The sequence below is a fragment of the Larimichthys crocea genome, chromosome XX (assembly GCF_000972845.2).
Source record: "Larimichthys crocea isolate SSNF chromosome XX, L_crocea_2.0, whole genome shotgun sequence".
In the NCBI taxonomy this organism is placed as follows: Eukaryota; Metazoa; Chordata; class Actinopteri; family Sciaenidae; genus Larimichthys; species Larimichthys crocea.
In genome coordinates this window covers 15826187-15848928 of record NC_040030.1, presented here as the reverse complement: position 1 = coordinate 15848928, position 22742 = coordinate 15826187, and the positions used below count along the sequence as shown (strand labels likewise).

Sequence of the window (22742 nt, the reverse complement as noted above, 5' to 3'; positions counted from 1 at the left end):
CCACGAGCAGAGAGAGCAGATAATCTCTGAAACGTCGCCCCGCTGTCAGAGGTCAGCAGAGTTGAAAGGTCGCCCTCCACATCATTTATAGGCTCCTAAATAAGCCCAGGCCTCGCGCTTCAGCCAACTCTCCCTTTTCAAACAGTTATCAGACTCGACGAGTTATGAATTATCTTCCCGGTGTGCGCATTAACATACTGGGAGATCAGACAAACAGAGCATTGTGGGAAGACGAAGAGGATTTGCATCTAAAAACCACGACCAAACACAACAGGTCCTGTCCGAACTAAAAATACAGACAGGACGCAGTAAACGCAGCTGTAACCATGGTAACAACCAGGAGGGAAACATGCTGATGAGTTTTGGCGATAAGAGCGGCCATTAGTTCTTCAATGTTTTTTTCTTTACGTCTTCGCTCCGATCCTCCAGACGTATTAATATTCTTTAACCCCACGTGACTGCAGTCAACATCTGTATGACTGCAAGACTGCGGGACTTATTGCTATCGTGTGCCAGACAGATGTTCCAGACTTGAGCACTTTAAGTAATACAACAGCAATTAATGAGATTTAAAAAATGAAATAGTAATTCACGCTGTAATGTTATGCTGTGGAAAAGTGAGCAGAAACGACGACGTTTGTGCAAACAGATGGTCCAAAGTCACCTTGGTGCACGACAATCCTCCGCTGTTCAAAGTGAGTTATTTTCCCTCCACGTTCAAAGGTCAGATGTAAATCTATTGGACATCTATTAGACCCGTGCGGAGTGTTTAGTGGCATGTAGCGGTGTAGATCATCTTCTCCTTCCTAAAAGCAAAGGAGAAACCTGTCAATCAAAGCGTCCACGCTCTTAACCCTGCATAACTTTAAGCCTTAATATAATGTGAACAGGTGAGTTGTATATAAATTCACCCTCAGTACAGTTGTCATGAACGGGGAAATTAGCTACAGAGACCAAAACTGTTTTTTGTACCAGGCTGTAAACATGTTTATTTCTGCTGTGAAACATGGGGACTTCTGGAGCCAGCCTCAAGTGGACGCTCTAGGTATTACAGTTTTTGGTACTTGGCACTTTGTTTGAACTGCCTTCAGATTTCTTTATGGCAGCTGTGTATCTTCATTAAGACTTCATGGTGTCCAAGAACTTTGTCGTGATTGTTTTGCTTTATGGCACAAAATCCGAGAAGTGTGTCAATCTTTTAAAATTAAAAGAACAGAAGAACTTTCTTCACATAATTAATTTCACCATTCGCTGCACTGTTCGTGTTCTCAGTGCTACCCTCGGCTTGCTGAGTTAATTGAGTTAACTTTCAGTCACTTGGGTCAATTCTCTGTGAATTTTTTTTCAGATTGCAATCCTGGAAAATCTTCTGAAAAAGATGTTGTCTGACTGCGGCAGAGAGCGGATGGGATGAGAGAGGTAGAGATCGGATGGAGTGAGAGATAGAGGAGCCGCTCTGTGGACTGTGACAGAATTATCCTCCACGGAGGACCACCGTGGCGGCAGACATACGTTTCTGATTTCCTGGGAAGACTTTAACTTCTTATGGGTACATGGTCCTCCCACGGACCGACACTGTCACTGATGCCTATATATCTACAGGAATGTGTGTGTGTGTGTGTGTGCACATGCACTCCACTCCAAGAAGATTTTATTATTGATGTATTTGGGCCTGAAGCTGGGTCTGGGTCACACGGACACACACACACAGACAACAGGAGGTGTTGGTGTGTGTGTCCCTCCCTCGGTGGGTTGCTCGCGGTCGGGATGATGTAGAACTCCTGCTCACTCCGGGGGATCCTATAAACCTGTCACAACCGTGATCTCCGTCTCTTCCTCTCTCTCTCTCTCGGCTTTTCTTTGTCTTGTTTCAAGATGCCGTTTTCTCATTTGGGAGTAAACATTACATTTAACACACACACACACATTCACATGTGCACCATCATCTAAATCACAGGCCCAGAACGACCTGCCAAGCTCCATTATGCTACAAATGTATTTAGTTACCGGTTGCGAAATGTCAGAGATTGGAGGCTCTTCAGTGTGTAACAACGCCGCTTGTGTTCTTGTTTTTCCGTTGAACCCGTAGCTTGAACTCGCAGATAACGGCTGCTTGCGTTTGACCTTGCTTTCTTAGATTTTGTTTCAAATAGATGGGACCTGTGAGGCTGAAACAATAAACCAAGGGTGTCGTGTAACGCATGATTTGTGCGTGCTCCCCGACTCCGAAAAATGTTTATGAATTTTAACGGCGCACGTCGAGCGCAGCAGGAATAACCGTGAATAACGTTTAAAGCATTAAGAGGCAAAAGGTGAAGCCATTAAAACGTCCCGAGCAGGAGTTAAAAGGCTCACATGGATCTAATGTAGCTGCGTTTGATTTAAACGCAGCGTCACGTCTCTCCGTCTGACACTCAGACAAATTTACTACATTAAGATAACATGGTACACTTACACGTTCTGTGCATTGGGACAAATTACTCACCGTCAAACCGTCTGAGGCCGCGAGCAAGATTAAAGCACCTGTACCTGCACCAAACCCTCACCGCTCACCTTCAACAGGTGAGTTCTGTAAAAATTCACCCTGAGTACCACTGTGAAATGAAGCCAAAGCAGAAGTGCCAGAAACAAACTGCAGTTCCTCTAACGTCCACTTGAGGCTGGCTCCAGAAGTGAGTCAGTCTCCATAAGTCCCCATGTTAAAAACTTCACAGCAGAAATAAACATGTTTACAGCCTGGTACAAAAAACAGTTTTGGTCTCTGTAGCTAATTTCCCCGTTCATGACAACTGTACTGAGGGTGAATTTATATACAACTCACCTGTTCACATTATATTAAGGCTTAAAGTTATGCAGGGTTAAGAGCGTGGGTGCGTTGATTGACAGGTGGGTGTCTTTACGGAAGACTTCTTGAGCAACCAGGTGTGATTGATCCACGTCTTTGTTGGTTTTTAGATTTGGGATTGAAGGTTCTGCCAAGATCGTAACGGCCAGAGACCACGTCCATGTTTAATACCGTCTATGTGTGACGCTAAAAGTAAGGAAGAACTACTGTGGCTTTATAAACTTTGCAGTTCCCAAACTTTTCATGTACTGGTGAATTCTGAAAGTCGATGGTGCTGACAGATCCTCAATGATCCTCCTCAATGATGCTGAAGATCTGATGATCTAGTTTGTGAAAAATCAGGAAAAACTTCAGAGTTAAAAGTGATTCAAACAAAAACAGACTAGAAAGTTTAAGTAAAGTATAAAACAAAGATGGAGCAGTAATCCCACTGCCCGGCCCATTAACCGCTCAGATACATCTCAGGTCTGTTTGTTTTGATAGTTGGACAGCGGGGACACAGATGAATGTCTTTCTCTATTATGATTCCATTAGCAGAGCTGGTATCATTTTCCCACTCTCTCCGACCCACGGCCTTTGTGGTTTTCCATAGTCTGCCCAGGGTCCCACTTCCCTCTGCCCAGAGAGAGCAGTCCCAACAGGGGGACACGTCTGGATAACCCCCCGGTATGCTGCAGGGGCAAAACCCAGGAGATAAAGAGTGACAAAACAAAAACAACCAAACTGGGAATTTTACAATCTCAGTGGAGGTCAGTGATTCGTCCTCTCTTGTAACAGTTTCAGTTTGAAGAAGGTCAAAGATATAAACACAAATATCAAGCAGGACCTTTGAGACAATGTTTAAATTCCCTCTGTGTACGTGACCGAGAACTGGTCCGGTGATTGTGATCTTGTGTTTTGAGTCAACACTCCAAGGACAGTGGAACCACTGAGGTCACTTCCTCTCACGGTGGCCTTACGCTGGTAGAACGTCATATTTAGAGTGATACCAACTTCTGAGACAAAGCTTGCCCAGCACGATTGGTTGCTGTCCAACGGATGACGTGCCCATTTGGGGTTTGGCGGACGTGACGCTGCTTTGGTCTGTTGTCCACGAGACTTCAAACCCCACCAGGAGCGTTTTAGAAACTTTAATAACATGCTCAGATTTGGTCAATTTTTATCCCTTTTGGATATTTTAACGATCAGCCTGCTCGTGGTGTCCGTTAAAAACAGAACCGAGCAGATAGACGTGTTGGGACTGGTAGAGTTTGACATTGACTAGAAAGACCAATGAGCTCCAGTGGACGTGGTGCACACAGAAACCATCACATCCATGCTTGGTGGGATTTGACCTTCAATATATCGTGAAGAGTTGATTCACTCCGTTACTTTTACTTATAGGATTACATTTCTTGCAACTTAGGCTGAATCTAATCAAAAACGCCACGTTCATGTCAAGAAATCTTTTCTTTATCTATCTCAGTGTGACGGTATTTTCACTTTTTTTCACGTGGATGATTAGTGAAGGTGCGAAAGTCATTTTTCATTTCATTGTTGCGTTGAGATAGTTTGACCTCAGACTCATACTGTGGGGTTGTTATGGTTGCATATTGCCCGCCACAACACTGCAAGTTAAGCAAAGGGGAGCCACGACAGACAAACATCCCTCACAACTCTGACAAAATACTTCAGTTGTCGGTCTCCAGCCTACGGGGTACGGATGAATACATACAGTCCAGTGATTGTAGCTTTTGTTGTACAATGTTGCACATGCACGCTTCTCTCTGCAGGTTTTTAGTGTTTTAAAGCCAACGCTCATTTTTCTATTTTGAGTCTCGAGCATCCACATTCTGTTGACTAGTAATTTTAGAAACGGCTCCAATGCTGATTTACTGATACGCAGAGGTCAGCACTTTGATTTACTCACTTCCTGTAGTGACTTTCTGTTATTTGTTCTCATGTTTTTTTTCCTCCTCTCTTAATGGTTTTTCAGAACTGGTAAACATTTTCCATTGCAGATAACTCCTTTTCCTCTTTTGGCTGATTGATAACTATACGTTTCTATAACTTAAATAAGCTCTTTTTTTTAATGATTTGAGATTCACAACTGATTGATAAAATGATGGATAAAGTGTTTTTGCTTTCAAATACCAATCTGAAGGGAGTCAACAATGCGAGTCGATGCTAATCTGTTAGTTGTTGATTGATGGCGTTCAGTCCGGCCCTTAATGACCTGTCAGATGGCTGGAGGAAAAAAAATGTGGTCAAAGGTCGTCGGATTCAGATCGGCGGAGCTCCTGCCCGCTGCCACCGTGGTCATCTTTCTCCGTGCGTGCCTGATAAAGACGAACAGTGTTTGTTTTTTCTTCGCGTGGTTCTTCGTGTCGGAAGTGAAGTCGGGCCGTCCTCCAAGAGCAACATGTGGAGCTCGAAATAGAAGGTTGAGATTTGCAAGGACGGAAAGAAAACAAGACGATAGAGATGTTGAGACAACCGCAAAGAAAGTAGAACGATCCCCCACTGACCCTGAGCTTGAAGTGTTTTTGTATTTTTGGACTCGTCGTCTGGTTGCAACAATTCAGCCGAGCTGACTGGAAGTGAATGTATCGTAATGTCCCATCATCAAAGCCTGAGGTACAGTATTATACTCATGACTAAAGCACCGATGTTAAGATAATCTATTATTACACTTGATGACTGAGCCCCATACCCCGCCGTCATCATTCCCCGTCAGCCCATTTGTTATTAAAGTGCTGGAATGTGTCTGGTACTTCATCATGGTGAGCGGTCACTCTGCAGCAGGAGGCCACAGGACTGAGCTACGTCCTTACACCACCACCCTCCTTTAACAAAAACACAGGTACATGCACGCCTCCATCCTGTGACCACAACACACATCCGTTTTAACATAAGGACCTATGGAGACTTACTGACTTCTGGAGCCAGCCTCAAGTGGTTGCTTGAGGTATTGCAGTTTCTGGAGGTTGGTACTCGGTCTAGACCGTAGTCTTTACAGAGACCCAACAAGTCCCACCATGAGCAAACACTTGGCGACGGTGGCGAGGAGAAACTTCGTTTTAACGGGGCAGAAATCTCGAGCAGAGCTGAGCCCACATTGGCGGGCGGCCATCTGTCGCGTTTCAGGCTGAAACAAACCTGCTGGCTAACGGTGATCATCGCGTGTTAAAGCGCCAAAACGTGACAGTTGTTTAAACAAACTCGGATTATTAAAATTTAATTGAGAAAGCGTCTGGAGAAACGTTTCATCGGTTTAAAAGATTAAACCTCTTCTACATGGGAACAAGCCAAGAATGTTGCTGTTTTTTGTCCTTTTTCTGAAACACTTTCATTTGACCAGCCAGTGAACCCAACACACACACACACACACACACAAACATACGCAGTCCTTCCTCTGGTTGATATCTGTTTCAGTGTTTTTCTCAGTTTTCTTGCCAGCAGGGCCGTCTGCCCCGCTCTGTCTCCCTGTTAGCTACTTTATTGTGCCGGCTGGCTTGGCTGACTGACTCTGGCTCATTACGAGCAGGTGACAAGGACAAGATGAAGATGGAGGGCAGTGTTAGATCACCGGAGCCTGAGAGTCAAGTAGTCAGTCTACTGTGGACGTAACCCAAAGTGTGTATAGTTCTGTGTATGTTTGCAGGAGATACACACATTTTTGTGCATTTGTGTTATCGTGGCTCAAGATTTTTTTAAGATGAGGAACTTTCATGTGGAGATTGGGTTGGACGGCGGTCAAATTTCAAAATAAAACAACCCATGGAGGCTCTCAGATAAATATGTGGCCAGCCTGTCCCACGTAGAAACACACATATCGAAGATAAACGACCCCAATCCGAGCAAATTAACAAAATTCTGTATTCCTGAAACACAGATATCTTAGCTTAGCATAAAGACTGGAAGCGAGGGTGAAAACGGTTAATGCAAACCCAGTGGAGATCAGATTTCTCTGCTGTTATTTTATTAATAATTATAATTCATTATAGATTTTATTATTAATGTTGGGGATTAATCTGTCACCCGTGTGTGTGTGTGTGTGTGTGTGTGTGAGGTTACCATGACAGCCTGTGTAGCAAAACATCAAAACAGCCTCAGCAACAAACCTCCATCAGCGCCCAGCTGCAGCCTTGACTCGGTTACTTTCATTGTCGAGTTTCTTTTATCTCGACCCTCCTTCATTGTTGTCGCTCTTTTGTGCGTGTCACCCACAGACGTTCGTCCCTCGGGGTCGAGTGTTAGAGTTCTCAGTCTTTTTATACTCTTTGTTTTATCACCAGTACCTTCCTTCACGTATAAATGCTATCACGTAGATTCATAGTATACACGGCTCGAAAAAAACTGACGCGAGTCACATGAGGATAACGTCTCCGCAGGCTGCATTCTTGTTTTAATTGATGGATGGTACGTTGATGACCAACACGAGGCCGTGGCTAAGAAAATACTTTACAGGAGACTGATGAATCACCGCTTCTTTTCAGGCCGTTTCAGCATCAGACAGCTTCAAGTGTCTGTTGAGTTAAATCAAAGGCATCTCAAGTGGGTCAAATGTTTGGATCTATTTTCAGATGTATATTAACTCATGTCTGCGGCGTCAGATTGTGTCGGTGGATTTGGCTGGATATTAAGGAGGGAGCCGTGATTTGTTGCTCCGGTATTCAGCTCTGAAAATATATATACGTACTGATTTAGAAGTTCTTCCCTCGGCCATCCGCTCCGAGACAGAGATAGTATCTTTGAAGAATTGTCAGCAACAACCGGCGCATAACTTACTTCACACGGCCTGCTAGAGCTGATAGCAAGACCACATGTGTATGTGTGTGTGTGTGTTTGACTGTGTCTGTATATTTCTACCTCTCCCTCTGTCCTCTCTTTCACATCTGCCTCGACAACAACATCTGTAAAGCCTTGGAAACCAACAATTCCACAAGAACACAGAGAAGTTCTCTCACGTACATTAAAACAAAGTTATTGCTTCATTATTCCATTAATAATAATGAATAATTAAAGGTCCAGGGTGTAACATTTAAGGGTATCTATTGACAGAAATGGAATATCATATTCATAACTGTGTCTCCATGAGTGTATGATCGCCTGAACCTGAGCAACAACAACTTTTGTGTTTTAGTTACCCTAGAATGAGACGTTCATATCTACACACTTTGTTTCTACAGCAGCCCAGAAGGGTCAAACCAAACACAGGCTCCACACGGGACCTTTTCACGTTTTTTACAAGTTTGACGGCCAAAGTAATTTCTGTTTCATACATGGATGAACCGAGAGGGAGACGTGAGGGGTTTTCAGTTGGTTGCAATCTGAAACCTCACCACTAGATGTCAATAAATTCTACACACTGGGTACACAAGAGCTAACTTAAATAATCAAACTAAACAGTGAGGATGAACACAAAGAAACAGACTAACCAAAAAGCGTCTGGAAATCCAGGCAAATAATCCAGAAGGGCAAAAGCAGAAAACCATAAAACACAACGGGAACACTGAGATACACACAATGGACAAACACAGGAACTAAATAGACATGCAGGACTAATCAGGGACAGGTGAAACTAAACAGAGGCAGGTGCAGAAAAAAGACGAAGTAGAATAAGACAAGACAGACAGGGTGGAACTACAAAATAAAACAGGAAACAGAAACATCTTCACAGATTGAACCTTTCTTGAAGAACGTGTTGAGCCACAACTTTAGCGTGTTTAAAGTTTGAGACTTGTTGAACACTTTTAATCAAACTCTATTTTCTTTGGCATATTTTTATTGTAGTTTAGTTTGATCAATTCATATAACTTAGCAAAATTATTAGAGTTATTTCAACTTATGCTTGTGCATGTGTGTGTGTGTGTGTGTGTTTGTAGTGGATTCAAGGTTGCCTGAACAGTGGTTTGTTGTTTTTTGTGTAACCGAAGCTGCAGCTGGTAGTACCACTCTCTCTCCATATCTCTTTCTCTCTCTTGGACGTAGTCCCATATCCGCTGACTCGGACCAAACCCTAAAGCGCTCCCTTTCATTTTATTTGCAAGGTGGCCGGTGTTTACTCAAACATCTCCAGCTCACCACCTGTGTTTGCAGGGAGTGTCTCTATCCTCCGCGGGTTGACCAAAGAAAACATTATCTGGAGGTCGAAGGTCGCTTAGTTCACTCACAACCATTAGTTATTGTTGACGCCGAAAACCGACGTACTAACGCTTGAAAATGGTTCACACCAACTTCGGTTAAGTCTGCAGAGAATCGCTCGAAGAGAGCGCGATGTATCCGTCGTTAAAACCTGTGTTTTCTGTGTGTGACCAGCGTATAACCTCATCCTCTAGGCCTAATCTGACTCATCAAACCGACAGTGGAATTGTGCGGACTTGGAGCCAACTTTAATATGCAAAGTGTCCAACCGCCTCAAAAAAAGAAAAAAGAAAAAAGAAAAGCTGTTGCTGATTCAGTTTCGTAACACCGGTAGCTCATCCTTCTTCATAATCCTGCCTCCCTCTTGACACCCTCCCCCACTCTTTTTGGACAGTTTATAAAATTTTCCTCTCTTTCCTCTGAGAATTAAAACATAAAACAACCTGAGCGTTTTCTCGTCTGTTCGTGACTCGGCCATGTTCTTCCCTCGCTTCTATCTCTAGAATCGTGCAGTTGGAGTTTGTGGGTATGCAGCTTCTCTCAAAGGTCTGCTGCACAAAATGGCCAAGACCAACAGCGTAACACGAGGTTCATTTGTTAAATTCAATGCGTTTTAATGACAGAACCGTCCTTCTCCAGGAGGTTTTCCCAGGCATGGGGAGCAGCGATGTAGTGCCAGAATAGGAGCTGGGCAAGGGGGCAATGTGACCGGGCTCAGCAGCCTCTATGGACATGATGTCAGAGGAGAAGAGAGCGAAGAGGACGCTGACGGAGGACGCTAAGAAGAGAAATTGAGCGAGCAAGAAGCCAATGGACAAGACTAGGAGGATCACAGGGAATGCTGATGCAGTGGAGCCAGTGTCGTGCCAGAACAGGAGCTGGGCAAGCAGGGGCAATGAAACCGGGCTCAGCAGGCTCTATGGACGTAATTGACGTTGGCGGAGGAAGCTAAGAAGAGAAAAGGAGAGAGTGAGCGAGCAAGAATAAATGTGGGACTGACTTTTAGTGGTTGGTGAGAGCTTGGTGAAATAAAAGGCTGAAAGACACAAAAGAGCTACAAATCATTCATTCATTAAAATTAAATGTGTTTTAATGACGTAATTGGCATTTAAAAATTTGCACCTTTTTCTCGAGGAGGTTTGATCAGAACAAAATCATGCAGAAAAAAGTAATCTCTTTGTTGCCATATCGTTGGCCAACGGATGTAGAGGTGCTCATCCATCCTCCCTCATATCAGTTCACAGCTCAGACTGGAGAATCCAGGATGGACACACACACACACACACACACACACACACACACACACACATGCAGAGTTTATCTGAAAGTAGGGAGGAACCATCTGGGCTCTAACTGATCCAGACACAAACTGCTGAAACAAAAGAGGACTTCACGTCGTACACCTGGGGTCGCACTTAAAGACGGAAAGCTTACCCACAGAAAGCTCAGACCCCAGTATGAAAGTTTTGTAGTATTTTTCAGCCTTTTGTTTCTACACTGTAAAAAACTGGCAGCTGTGGTCCCCATAATAAATACAGAATAACTTTTTCTAATATCACAGTAAAGAGGCATTTTGAAAGTTTTGTGGAATTAAAAAAGAGAAAATTGAAAAAACAGAAGAAGAAGAAGAAGGCCACATCGTGACATTGATGTAGTCTTTAATTTAAAGGTGCTCCACCTTAACGTGAGTCTGCTCCGTATGGAAAAACAAAATATTTCCCGGGTCACTGGGATCTCTGTGTTTCTAAAGAAAGCACCGGGGGTAAGGTAGTCGACTTTTCATTTGAAGATAATTTGTTGTTCATTGAGCAGGAATGTGTTCCATTGGCCATGGGGGCCATCAATCTTCCAACCAGATTGGTCGACTGGTCAGATGCCTGAGCGCTCCTCTGGGACAGAAAGCAGCCATGTTAATATGGAGGGAGGAGGGAGGAGGGCGGAGGTGGACGAAGGGGGGGCTGTGTGATTGTCTTTCTTTATGTTATCTTTGTTGACGTGTTCCTGAGAAATAAATACGAAAAGATGGGAGGAGGAAGAAGAAGAAGAAGAGAGGAAGAGGCCGGCTTCGACGTGTCGCCTTTCGGCTGTCCGTCTCGGCGCTGCTGGCTTATTTCTCAGCACGAGTCCTATCAGAGATCACAGGGCTTATCATGATGGATCAGTGTACGTTTATCAGCACAACACAGAACAAAAGACACAAGCGCATCTTCGCGTTCGACAGTCAAACCCTCTGAAGCTGAAAGGAGTGTTAGATTGTGAGGACAATACAATATAGACAGACCAGCCTTATATCATAAAACCTTCATTTTAAGTTGTATGTACAGCCACAGCAGACTCAGACCATCATTAACATTCATTTGGAGTCATGTTTCTTTTTACCTAACCAATGTTGTCTCTCTTTTTAGCTCTGTTTTCATCTCCACCAGCTCCTGATGGAGATATCTGGATATGTAGCTGTTAAATGCTGCAAATATTCACAAGCCGAGCACTAACTTTGTCTGCCTGCTGTTTGTTGTCATGAGTGAACCAAAAAAGTCAAGCTGCAGGCCAAGTTTCCCCCATTCATTTGAACGGAGGATCCTGCATTTAGGCCGCGAGGGGTGGAACCTGTTGCTGAGAAGTTCCATGTTTGGAGAAACGCAGCCTGATGTCTGTTCTGGCTCGGTTTATTTGTCGGTGTATCTGTCTCGCAGTTTGTGCTGCAAGATACTGACAGGAAGGAGTTTCCAATGGTTTGAGAGAGAGCTCGCAGTGGTCGAGTGACACTGACAGTGAATGAGAGTGAGAGAAAGACGGTGAATCAGCAAAATGAAGTTATTTTCTGATTGTTTCGTAGCACAAATCAACACACCGCAGCACAACCATGAGTTTGCAGTGCCCGGTTAGTGCATCTTTAAAGACACGCTACTTTTATTGACATGGTACGAGCTGCTTCACATGTACAAGCTTTAGGTTAAATAACTGACACGATGTAAAAAAAATACAGTAAAAGACTGTGAAATATGACTGTTTACAGTAAAATACAGTCATATTTCGAAACCTTTATTTGCATTTTAAGGGAATTCATACAGAATAAAGTAGTATTTTATATTAATTTTATGGTAAAACGCCGTAATATTATAATATTTCATGGGGAAAACCCTGTTTATACAGCATTCATGCAATATTTTCATGTCAGTTATGCAGCAAAACAATCCTTAAACTTTAACCGTAAGGTCAACTTCCTTTTACCGTAACATTAGTAAAAGATTCAACAGTATTTTACCGTTTTTGTTGTTTTGTTTTACAGTGTATATGAACCATAACGATCAGTTGGCAAACATAAAGCCAGCCCACGCTTTGGGATCTCACCAGCTCAGCTGTGTCGGTCAGCGTTTCCTGTCCGACGCTGAGCCGCAGAACATATGCTGCATTTATCTTCGACATGTGCACATTTTACATCCAATTTGCATGTTCTGTGCGCTATACTGTGCAGAGAGAAGAGCAGTGTCAGTCACGTAAGCTCACACTTCATTACCGCAACATCCATTTTATTCCCCGCATGTCAGCCACCGTCTGGCTCTGGCGGAAACAGCATAAGTCATGTGCACGAGTGAAACAGCAAGCAGACTGTGTGTGTGTGAGTGTTTGTGCATATGTGCACATGTACTCTTATTTCCAGGACCCTTGTTGACGGTTGAACAAAGTAGTCTGACACACTGATTCTTCTCCTCATGACAAGTGCTTTTAACACAGCGCTCCTCCCTCGGCCTCTCCTCCTCCTCACCCTCGCGCTCTCGCTCTCAGTTCCTCACGGAGTTGAAGAGTTGAATCATGGGTCAGCAGTTCTTTGCGCAAAGAGAGGGAGAACCAGACTAGATTTCCAGATGGCGAAGTCTCCATTTATCTCTGCTCATCACAGATACACCCAAACTCACACACACACACACACACACACACACACACACACACACACACACACACTGAGAGTAAATGCCCAAACAATTAGTGTAATTCTACCATTTTCTAACGTGAAAGTAACACCACCAACTATTTTATTGATTTTGTTTAAACTGGATATTTTATATTCTTCTATAAGAAGAAGAAGAAGAAGAAGAGGAGGTTTTCAGGGAATGCTGACGCAGTGGAGACAGTGTCGTGCCAGAACAGGAGCTCAATGTAACCAGGCTCAGCAGCCTCTACGGACATAATGGCAGAGGAGAAGAGAGTGAAGAGGACGCTGACGGAGGAAGCTAAGAAGAGAAAAGGAGAGAGTGAGCGAGCAAGAAGCCGCCGGACAAGAGTAAATGTGGGACTGACTTTTAGTGGTTGGTGAGAGCTTGGTGAAATAAAAGGCTGAAAGACAGACGCCGAGCTGGGCTGACTGCTGCTGGACTAGTCAGTGAGATCAGCTGCTGCTGGGGACCTGGATGATGATTGGCTGTTGGCAAAGTCGTCGACTCGAGTCAAATACTCGAGTACAGCTGAACAGTGGGATTACAACAAATCACAACAAAGACCGACTTCTACACAGTGTTGCTTTGACAAATGCAGTTATGTCATGACACTTTCCATAAAGAGCAGATCGAAAAACGTTTATTTTTACAGTGAAATACCTGATTATACCGTTTTCTAATATTACGGTAAAGCATGTTAGTGCTATTGAATTTATGTTTAAGGTTTCTGTTTGTTCCATTGGTTCCGTTGGTTCTGTTTGTTCTGTTGGTTCTCTTGGTTCTGTTGGTTCGTTTGTTCCTAGTTTCCATTGGTTCCGTTAGTTCGTTTGTTCTGTTGGTTCCATTGGTTCTGTTGGTTCGTTGGTTCTGTTTGTTCTGTTGGTTCCGTTTGTTATGTTGGTTCTGTTGGTTCCGTTGGTTCGTTTGTTCCGTTAGTTCGTTTGTTCTGTTGGTTCCATTGGTTCTGTTGGTTTGTTTGTTCCGTTTGTTCTGTTGGTTCGTTGGTTCTGTTTGTTCTGTTGGTCCCGTTGGTTCTGTTGGTTCCGTTTGTTCTGTTGGTTCCGTTTGTTATGTTGGTTCTGTTGGTTCCGTTGGTTCTGTTGGTTCTCTTGGTTCTGTTGGTTCCGTTTGTTCCGTTGGTTCTGTTGGTTCCGTTGGTTCTATTGGTTTGTTTGTTCCGTTGCGTGCAAACTCTAAAATACCATGAAGAACACCTGAAAACACTGAAAACAAGACTTTGGGTCAGGACAGATGGGACAAAACCATTTTTAATTTATTTTGATTTAATTTAACTTTAAACTTTAGTTTTTTCAAATCATATTTCAACAGTAAATGTCGACGTTCGTCTTGGTTTCCTCAGCCAATGACAGAATCCTCCATCCTAGCTCCTCCTTTTTGCCCAAATTTGGATATCCTGTCTGTGTCCTGTGGTTTTTTATTCTATATTTTAAAATGTCAATGAAAAACCACCAAACGATGACAGAAGACTGTAAAATATGTCACTAAATATTACGGTGTTTTACCGTATATGTAACAGTCTCTAATGTGAAATAATACTTTATTCTGTATCATAAATAAAGGTTTTGAAATATTTCACTGTCATGTAACGTGCTTCAGCTCGTGGCTCTCAGAAAGGGAGTGATGATATGCTCAGATCAAACAGGTGACAGGTTGTCTGATGTGTGTTCACTGTGTCATAATCATAATCACATGCTGCGTTCGTCTCTGGGCCAAGTTTCTCTGATCCTGTCAGAGCTGCAAGTGGCTCTTGGGGAAGAGCATGATGGGAAGAAAAGCGCTGAGTGGACGCTTCCGTCAAGACGGGGAAAACCAGCTTTAACTGTTAGACTGTAGTGCTGCAGTGTGTGTGTGTGTGTGTGTGTGTGTGTGTGTGTGTGTGTGTGTGTGTGTGTGTGTGTGTGTGTCCAGCAGTGGCAGTTTGCCAGTGACCTCGGCCAGATGAACGTCCATTTATCTTCAGCACAGGAAAATACAAATGTGTCCCAGAATCAAGACATCATGTTGAAGCTGGACGACTTGTTTCGGGTTAATAGAACTCGACTAACCGCGTCCAGCTGTTTGACACTGAAACATCTGTCCCGGTGGCTTCATGCATCGTGTTCCCACCTCGCTCGCTCTCTCTTCATTTTCTTCTGTTTGTTTTCCAAATGTGATCCATTTCAAACGATGACAGTGAAATCTTCAGGGTTCTGTAGATGTCAATGATCATAAAGGTGTGTGTGTGTGTGTGTGTGTGTGTGTGTGTGTTGTTGGTTGCCATGGCCGTATGACAGCTGGCAAAACCAGGAGCATCATTCAGAGAGAGATAACCTTAAATAGGCTGACAGTCTCCGAGACCAGGAGCAGTGGCATCGCTCAAGGAACACACACACACACACACACAGACACACACACACACACACACACACAGACACACACACACAGACGCACAGACACACACACATGCGCGCACACACACAGACACACACATGCACACACACACACGCACACACACACAAAAGCTTGTACAAGAGGACGATATCGACACAGGAAATGAGACGAAGCAAAGGTCAAGAAGCAATAATGTTACAAACTCTCCATGTGGACGACAACGAGCTCTGTTCTCGTGGCTGCTGAGCCCGGTTCTGTTGGTTCCGTTGGTTCTGTTGGTTCCTCTGGTTCCGTTGGCTCCGTTGGTTCTGTTAGTTCAGTTGGTTCCGTTGGTTCCGTTAGTTCCGTTGGTTCCGTTGGTTCCGTTAGTTCTGTTGGTTCCATTGGTTTAGTTGGTTCCGTTGGTTCCGTTAGTTCCGTTGGTTTTGTTAATTCCGTTGGTTTCATTGGTTCCGTTGGTTCTGTTAGTTCCGTTGGTTCCTTTAGTTTCGTTGGTTCCGTTGGTTCCGTTAGTTCTGTTGGTTCTGTTGGTTCCGTTGGTTCCGTTAGTTCCGTTGCGTACAAACTCTAAAATACCATGAAGAACACCTGAAAACACTGAAAACATGACTTTGGGTCAGGACAGATGGGACAAAAACATTTTTCATTTATTTTGATTTAATTTAACTTTAAACTTTAGTTTTTTAAAATCATATTTCAACAGTAAATGTCGATGTTCGTCTTTGTTTCCTCAGCCAATGACAGAATCCTCCATCCTAGCTCCTCCTTTTTGCCCAAATTTGGATTTTTTCTTCGTTATTTCAGTTATGCTTGTGCACGTGTGTGTGTGTGTCGTGTAGTGGATTCAAGGTTGCCTGAACAGCGGTTTGTTGTTTTTTGTGTAACCGAAGCTGCACTTGTCAGTACCACTCTCTCTCCATATCTCTTTCTCTCCTTGGACGTAGCCCTATCCGCTGACTCGGACACCCTAAAGCGCTCCCTTTCATTTTATTTGCAGGTGGCCGGTGTTTACTCACCTCTCCGTCACCACCTGTGTTGCCGGGAGTGTCTCTATCCTCCGCGGGTTGACCAAAAGAAAACATTATCTGGAGGTCAAGGCGCTTAGTTCACTCACAACATTATTTATTGTTGACGCCGAAAACCGACGTACTAACGCTTGAATGGTACACCAACTGTCGGTTAGTCTGCGAGGAATCGCTCGAGAGAGCGCGATGTATCCGTCGTTAAACTCTGTGTTTTCTGTGTTGACCAGCGTTATATAACTCCTCTAGCCTAAATCGACTCATCAACCGACATGGAATTGTGCGGACTTGGAGCCAACTTTAATATGCAAAGTGTCCAACCGTAAAAAAAAAAAAAGAAAAAAGAAAAGCGTTGCTGATTCCAGTTTCGTAACACGGTTAGCTATTCTTCTTATATCCTGCCTCCCTTTGACACCCTCCCCCACTCTTTTTGGACAGTTTATTAAATTTTCCTCTCTTTCCTCTGAGAATTAAAAACATAAAACAACCTGAGCGTTTTCTCGTCTGTTCTGCTCGGCCATGTTCTTCCCTCGCTTCTATCTCCTAGAATCTGGCAGAGGTTTGTGGTATGCAGTTTCTCTCAAGGTCTGCTGCACAAAATGGCCAAGGACCAACAGCGTTAACACAGGTTATTTGTTAATTCAATGTGTTAATGGACAGAACCGTCCTTCTCCAGGAGGTTTTCCAGGCATTGGGCGCAGCGATGTCGTGCCAGAATAGGAGCTGGGCAGCCGCAATGTGACCGGGCTCAGCAGCTCTATGACATGATGTCAGAGGAGAAGAAGCGAAGAGGACGCTGACGGAGGAAGCTAAGAAGAAAATGAGCGGAGCAAGAAAGCCAATGGACAAGATGGAGGATCAACGGGATGCTGATGCAGTGGAGCCAGTGTCGTGCCAGAACAGCGCTGGGCACTGCAGGGGCAATGAAACGGGCTCAGCAGCTCTATGGACGTCCGAAAATAAGAAGAGAGAGTGAGGAGAAGAAGCCGCCGGACAAGGTAAATGTGGGACTGACTTTTAGTGGTTGTGGAGCTTGTGAAATAAAAGGCCGAAAGACACAAAAAGGCTCAATATTCATTCATTAAAATTAAATGTGTTCAATGACGTAATTGGCATAAAAATTTGCACCTTTTTCTCGAGGAGGTTTGATCAGGACAAAATCATGCAGAAAAAAAGTACTCTTTGTTGCCATATCGTTGGCCAACGGATGTAGAGGTGCTCATCCATCCTCCTCATATCAGTTCATAGCTCAGACTGGAGAATCCAGGGTGAACACACACACACCCACACACACACACCCCCACCTGCGAGTTTTCTAGTCGGAGAACCATCTGGGCTCTAAAGATCAGACGACAAACTGCTGAACAAAGAGGACTTCACGTTGTACACTGGGGTCCGCACTTTATAGACGGAAGCTTACCCACGAGAAGCTCCGACCCCAGTATGAAGGTTTGTATATCTTTCAGCCTTTGTTTTACACTGTAAAAAAAAACGGCAGCTGTTTTTTTGGTAATTACAATACTTTTTATAATATCTCCTCAGTTAGAGGCGTCTTCTGTTACGTCTCTAGTTTCGGGCATCTCAAAAAAAGAAAATTGAAACACAGAGAAATACGAATGAGCCACTTTCGTGCATATTCCAGATGACTAGTCCCTTATAATTTGGTTCCACTTATCGTGAAGTCTGGTCTAAAAAAACAAATATTTTCGATCAACGGAATGTTAAAGAGAAGAGCCAACCGTGGTAATGATGTAGCGTCTTTACATTTGTAGTACTTATCGTATCTTGTTACATTGAGCAGAATTTGTCCAGGCCATGGGGATCAATCTGGTCCAGATTGGTCACGTTCACCATGCCGTAGCCCTCCGTCTGCAGCAGACCTTTTGAGGGAGAGGGCATGGACTGAAGGGGGCATTGGTATCCTTTTTTATGTTACTTAGTTTGCGTCTGTCCCTTGATTTTGATGCTCATCTTGGTTAAATCGTACCGCCGACCTTCCTGAGGCAATCTTTTGTGGCAGCCTCTGGCACGAGCAGCTGTAATAGAGAGAGAGAGGAGGCGGGAGCACGACGAGGAAGTTTTCTATTTTTGTTGCTGCGAGAACCGTATAGGACCGGCTTGCCGGGCCCACGGACCGCGCTGTCGCTGTCTGCCCTTTCGCTGTCCGCGTCGCGCGCTGCTGGCTTATTTCTCAGCACGAGTCCATCAAGATCACAGTGCTTATCATGATGGGTCAGTGTTACGTTTTATCAGCACACCAGACAAAAGACCGACGGAGCGCATCTTCGACGTCGCGTCACACACCTCTGAAGCTTAAGGAGTGTTAGATGTGAGGACAATGACAAATAGAGACCACCTTATATCTAAACCTTCTTTTCTGTTGTGTGGTACAGCCAGCAGTCAGACACATAATCATTTGGAGTCATGTTCTTTTTAACCTGAATCAAGTGTGCGTCTCTCTTTTAGCTCTTTTTCATCTCCCCAGCTCCTGACGGAGATATCTGGATAGTTAGCTGTTAAATGCTGCAAATATTCACAGCCGAGCACCTAACTTGTCTGCCTGCCGTTTTTGTCCAGAGTGAACCAAAAAATCAAGCATGCAGGAAGTTTCCCCCATTCATTGAACGCGGAGGGATACCTGCATAGCCGCGAGGGTGGTGGGAACCTGTTGCTGAGAGTCCATGTTTGGAGAACGCAGCCGATGTCTGTTCTGGCTCGGTTATTTGCGGTGTATCTGTCTCGCAGTTTGTGCTGAAGGATACTGACAGAAGGAGTTCAATGGTTTGAGAGAGAGAGAGCCGTGGTCGAGTGACACTGACAGTGAATGAGAGTGAGAGAAAGACGGTGAATAGCAAAATGAAGTTATTTTCTGATTGTTTAGACCAATCAACACACCGCTGCACAACCATGAGTTTCAGTGCCCGGTTAGTGGCATTTTAAGGACACGCTACTGTTATTTACATGGTACAAGCTTTAGGTTAAATAACTGACACGATGTAAAAAATACCGTTAAAGACTGTGAAATATGCTGTTTACAGAAAAACTCTATTTCAAACCTTTATTGCATTTTAAGGGAATTCATATAGAATAAAAGTAGTATTTTTATATTAACTTTAACGTAAAAACGCCGTAATAATATTAATATTTCATGGAAAACCCTGTTTTACGGCATTCTGCAATATTTTCATGTCGTTTGCAGCAACAATCCTTAAACTTTAACCGTGGTCAACATCCTTTTACCGTAACATTCAGAAGAAACAGTATTTTACCGTTTTTGTTGTTTTGTTTTACAGTGTATGATTGAACCATAATGATCAGTTGGCAACATAAGCCCGCCCACGCTTGGGATCTCACCAGCTCAGCTGTGTCGGTCAGCGTTTTCCTGTCCGCGCTGAGCCGCAGAACATATGCTGCATTTATCTTCGACATGTGCACATTTTACATCCAATTGCATGTTTGTGCCGCTATACTGTGCAGAGAGAAGAGCAGTTCCGTCACGTAAGCTCACATTCATTACCGCAACATCCATTTTATTCCCCGCATGTCAGCCACCGTCTGGCTCTGGCGGAAACAGCATAAGTCCTGGGCACGAGTGAAACAGAAGCAGACTGTGTTGTGTGTGAGTGTTTGTCATATGTGCACATGTACTCTTATTTCCAGGACCCTTGTTGACGGTTGTTGAACAAGTAGTCTGACCCTGACCACTGATTCTTCTCCTCATGACAAGTGTTCTTTTAAACACCGCGCTCCTCCCTCGGCCCCTCCTCCTCCTCACCCTCGCGCTCTCGCTCTCAGTTCCTCACGGAGTTGAAGAGTTGAATCATGGGTTAGCAGTTCTTTGCGCAAAGAGGGGAGAACACAGAACTAGATTTCCAGATGGCGAAGTCTCCATTTATCTCTGCTCATCACAGATACCCCCCAACTCACCACACACACACCACCACACACACCACACTGAGAGTAATGCCCAAACCATTAGTGTAATTCTACCATTTTCTAACGTGAAGTACACCACCACCATATTTTATTGATTTTGTTTAAACTGGATATTGTTATTCTTCTATAAGAAGAAGAAGAAGAGGCGGATGGTTTTCATGGAATGCTGACGCAGTGGAGACGCTGTCGTGCCAGAACGGAGCTCATGTAACCAGGCTCAGCACCTCTACGGACATATGGCCAGGGAGGAGAGAGGTGAAGAGGACGCTGACGGAGGAAGCTAAGAAGAGAAAAGGAGAGAGTGAGCGAGCAAGAAGCCGCCGGACAAGAGTAAATGTGGGACTGATTTAGTGGTTGGTGAGAGCTTGGTGAATAAAAGGCTGAAAGACAGACGCCGAGCTGGGCTGCTCTGCTGCTGGACCTAGGCAGTGATATCACTGCTGGCTGGGGACCTGGATGATGATTGGCTGGCAAGTTGTCACTCGAGTCGAATACTCGAGTAGTACAGGTGGTGGGATTACAAACAATCACAACAAAGACGACTTCTACAAGTGTTGCTGACAACAATTATGTCATGACACTTTCCATGAGCAGATCCAACCTTCACTGAAAAAAATGTTTTTACACGTAAATATCTGATTTATACCGTTTTCTAATTTACGGTTGTTAGGCTTGTTTTGTTTATTTCTGTTGGTCGTTTGTTCTGTTTCATTGGTTTGTGTTTGTTGTTCTGGTTCTGTTGGTTTTGTTGGTTCGTTGGCATTGGTCTTTTCTGGTTTCTGTGGTTCGTTTGTTCTGTTGGTTCATTGTTCCTGTGGTTCCGTGTTCTGTTGCGTTCGTTTGTTCTTGTTGGTTCCATTGGTTTGTTACTTGGTTCTCGTTGGTTCCTTTAGTGTTGGTTCCTTGTTTTCTGTGTTCTGTTGTTCCATTGGTTCCATTGGTTCGTGTTGGTTGTTGTGTTCTGTTTGTGTTCGTTTGGTTCCCGTTGTTCTGTTGTTGTTCGTTCAGTTGGTTCGTTTTCTGTGTGTATTGTTCTGTTGGTTCGTGGTTTTTGGTTCCATGGTCCTTGTGTTTTCTGTTTGGTTCGTGCGTGCAAACTCTAAAATACAGAAGAACACCTGGAAAACACTGACAACATGACTTTGGGTCAGGACAGGGACAGATGCGGGACAAAAAACTTTTAATTATTTTGATTTAATTTAACTTTAAACTTTAGTTTTTTAATCATATTTTAACAGTAAATGTCGACGTTTCTTGGTTTCCTCAGCCAATGACAGAATCCTCCATCCTCTAGCTCCTCTTTTTGCCCAAATTTGGATGTCCTGTCTGTTGCTTGTGGTTTTTTATTCTATATTTTAAATGTCGACGAAAAACCACCAAACAATGCCAGTAGAAGACTGTAAAATGTCATCTAAAATATCCAGTGTTTTACCGTATATGTAACAGTCTCTAATGTAAATCATTACTTATCTGTATCATAAATAAAGGTTTTGAAATTTTCAGTCTTTCACTGTCATGTAACGTGCTTCAGCTCGTGCTCTCAGAAGGGGTGATGATGTGCTCAGATCAAACAGGTGACAGGTTGTCTGCGTGTGTTCACTGTGTCATAAATCAATTCACATGCGGCGTTCGTCTCTGGGCCAAGTTTCTCTGATCCTGTCAGAGCTGCAAGTGGCTCTTGGGGAGAGCATGATGGGAAGAAAAAAACGCTGAGTGGACGCTTCCGTCAAGACGGGGAAAACCACTTTAACTGTAGACTGTGTGTGTGTGTGGTGTGTGGTGTGTGTTGTGTGTGTTGTGTGTGTGTGTGTGTGTCCAGCAAGTGGCAGTTTGCCAGGACCTCGCCAGATGAACGGTCCATTTATCTTTCAGCTCAGAGAAATACAAATGTGTTCCCAGAATCAAGACCTCATGTGAAAGCTGGACGACTTGTTTCGGGTTTAATAGAAGACTCGACTAACGCGTACCAGCTGTTTGGAACGAAAAATCTGTCCGGTGGCTTTATGCATCGTCGTTGCACCTCGCTCGCTCCTTCTTCATTTTCTTCTGTTTGTTTTCCAAATGTGATCCATTTCAAACGATGACAACTTGAAATCTTCGGGTTTCTGTGATGTCATGATCATAAAGGTGTGTGTTGTTGTGTGTGTGTGTGTGTGTGTGTGTGTGTGTGTGTGTGTGTTTGTTGGTTTGCCATGGCCGGATGACCAGCTGGCAAAACCAGGAGCATCATTCAGAGAGAGATAACCTTAAATAGGCTGACAGTCTCCGAGACCAGGAGCAGTGGCATCGCTCAAGGAACACACACACACACACACACAGACACACACACACACACACACACACAGACACACACACACAGACGCACAGACACACACACATGCGCGCACACACACAGACACACACATGCACACACACACACGCACACACACACAAAAGCTTGTACAAGAGGACGATATCGACACAGGAAATGAGACGAAGCAAAGGTCA

The 22742-nt window shown here is 44.0% G+C and overlaps 2 protein-coding genes across 3 annotated transcripts in view; one reads left to right on the top strand and one right to left on the bottom strand.

Moving 5' to 3' along the window:
- herc56.1 (HECT and RLD domain containing E3 ubiquitin protein ligase 56.1) overlaps nt 1-22742 on the bottom strand; it is an 820440-nt gene that overhangs the window by 751308 nt on the left and 46390 nt on the right. The window lies entirely within an intron of this gene.
- Nucleotides 1-22742, top strand: part of ccdc73 (coiled-coil domain containing 73) — a 60461-nt gene that overhangs the window by 33433 nt on the left and 4286 nt on the right. Inside the window, exon 20 of one of the 2 annotated variants that reach the window (XM_027272339.1) lies at nt 9611-9921. The exons of the other annotated variant lie outside the window; for it this stretch is intronic. Coding sequence (XP_027128140.1) covers nt 9611-9655 — 45 coding nt within the window. The 3' untranslated portion in view covers nt 9656-9921. Of the gene's footprint in view, nt 1-9610; nt 9922-22742 lie in introns of those variants that run through there. 2 annotated transcript variants of the gene reach the window in all.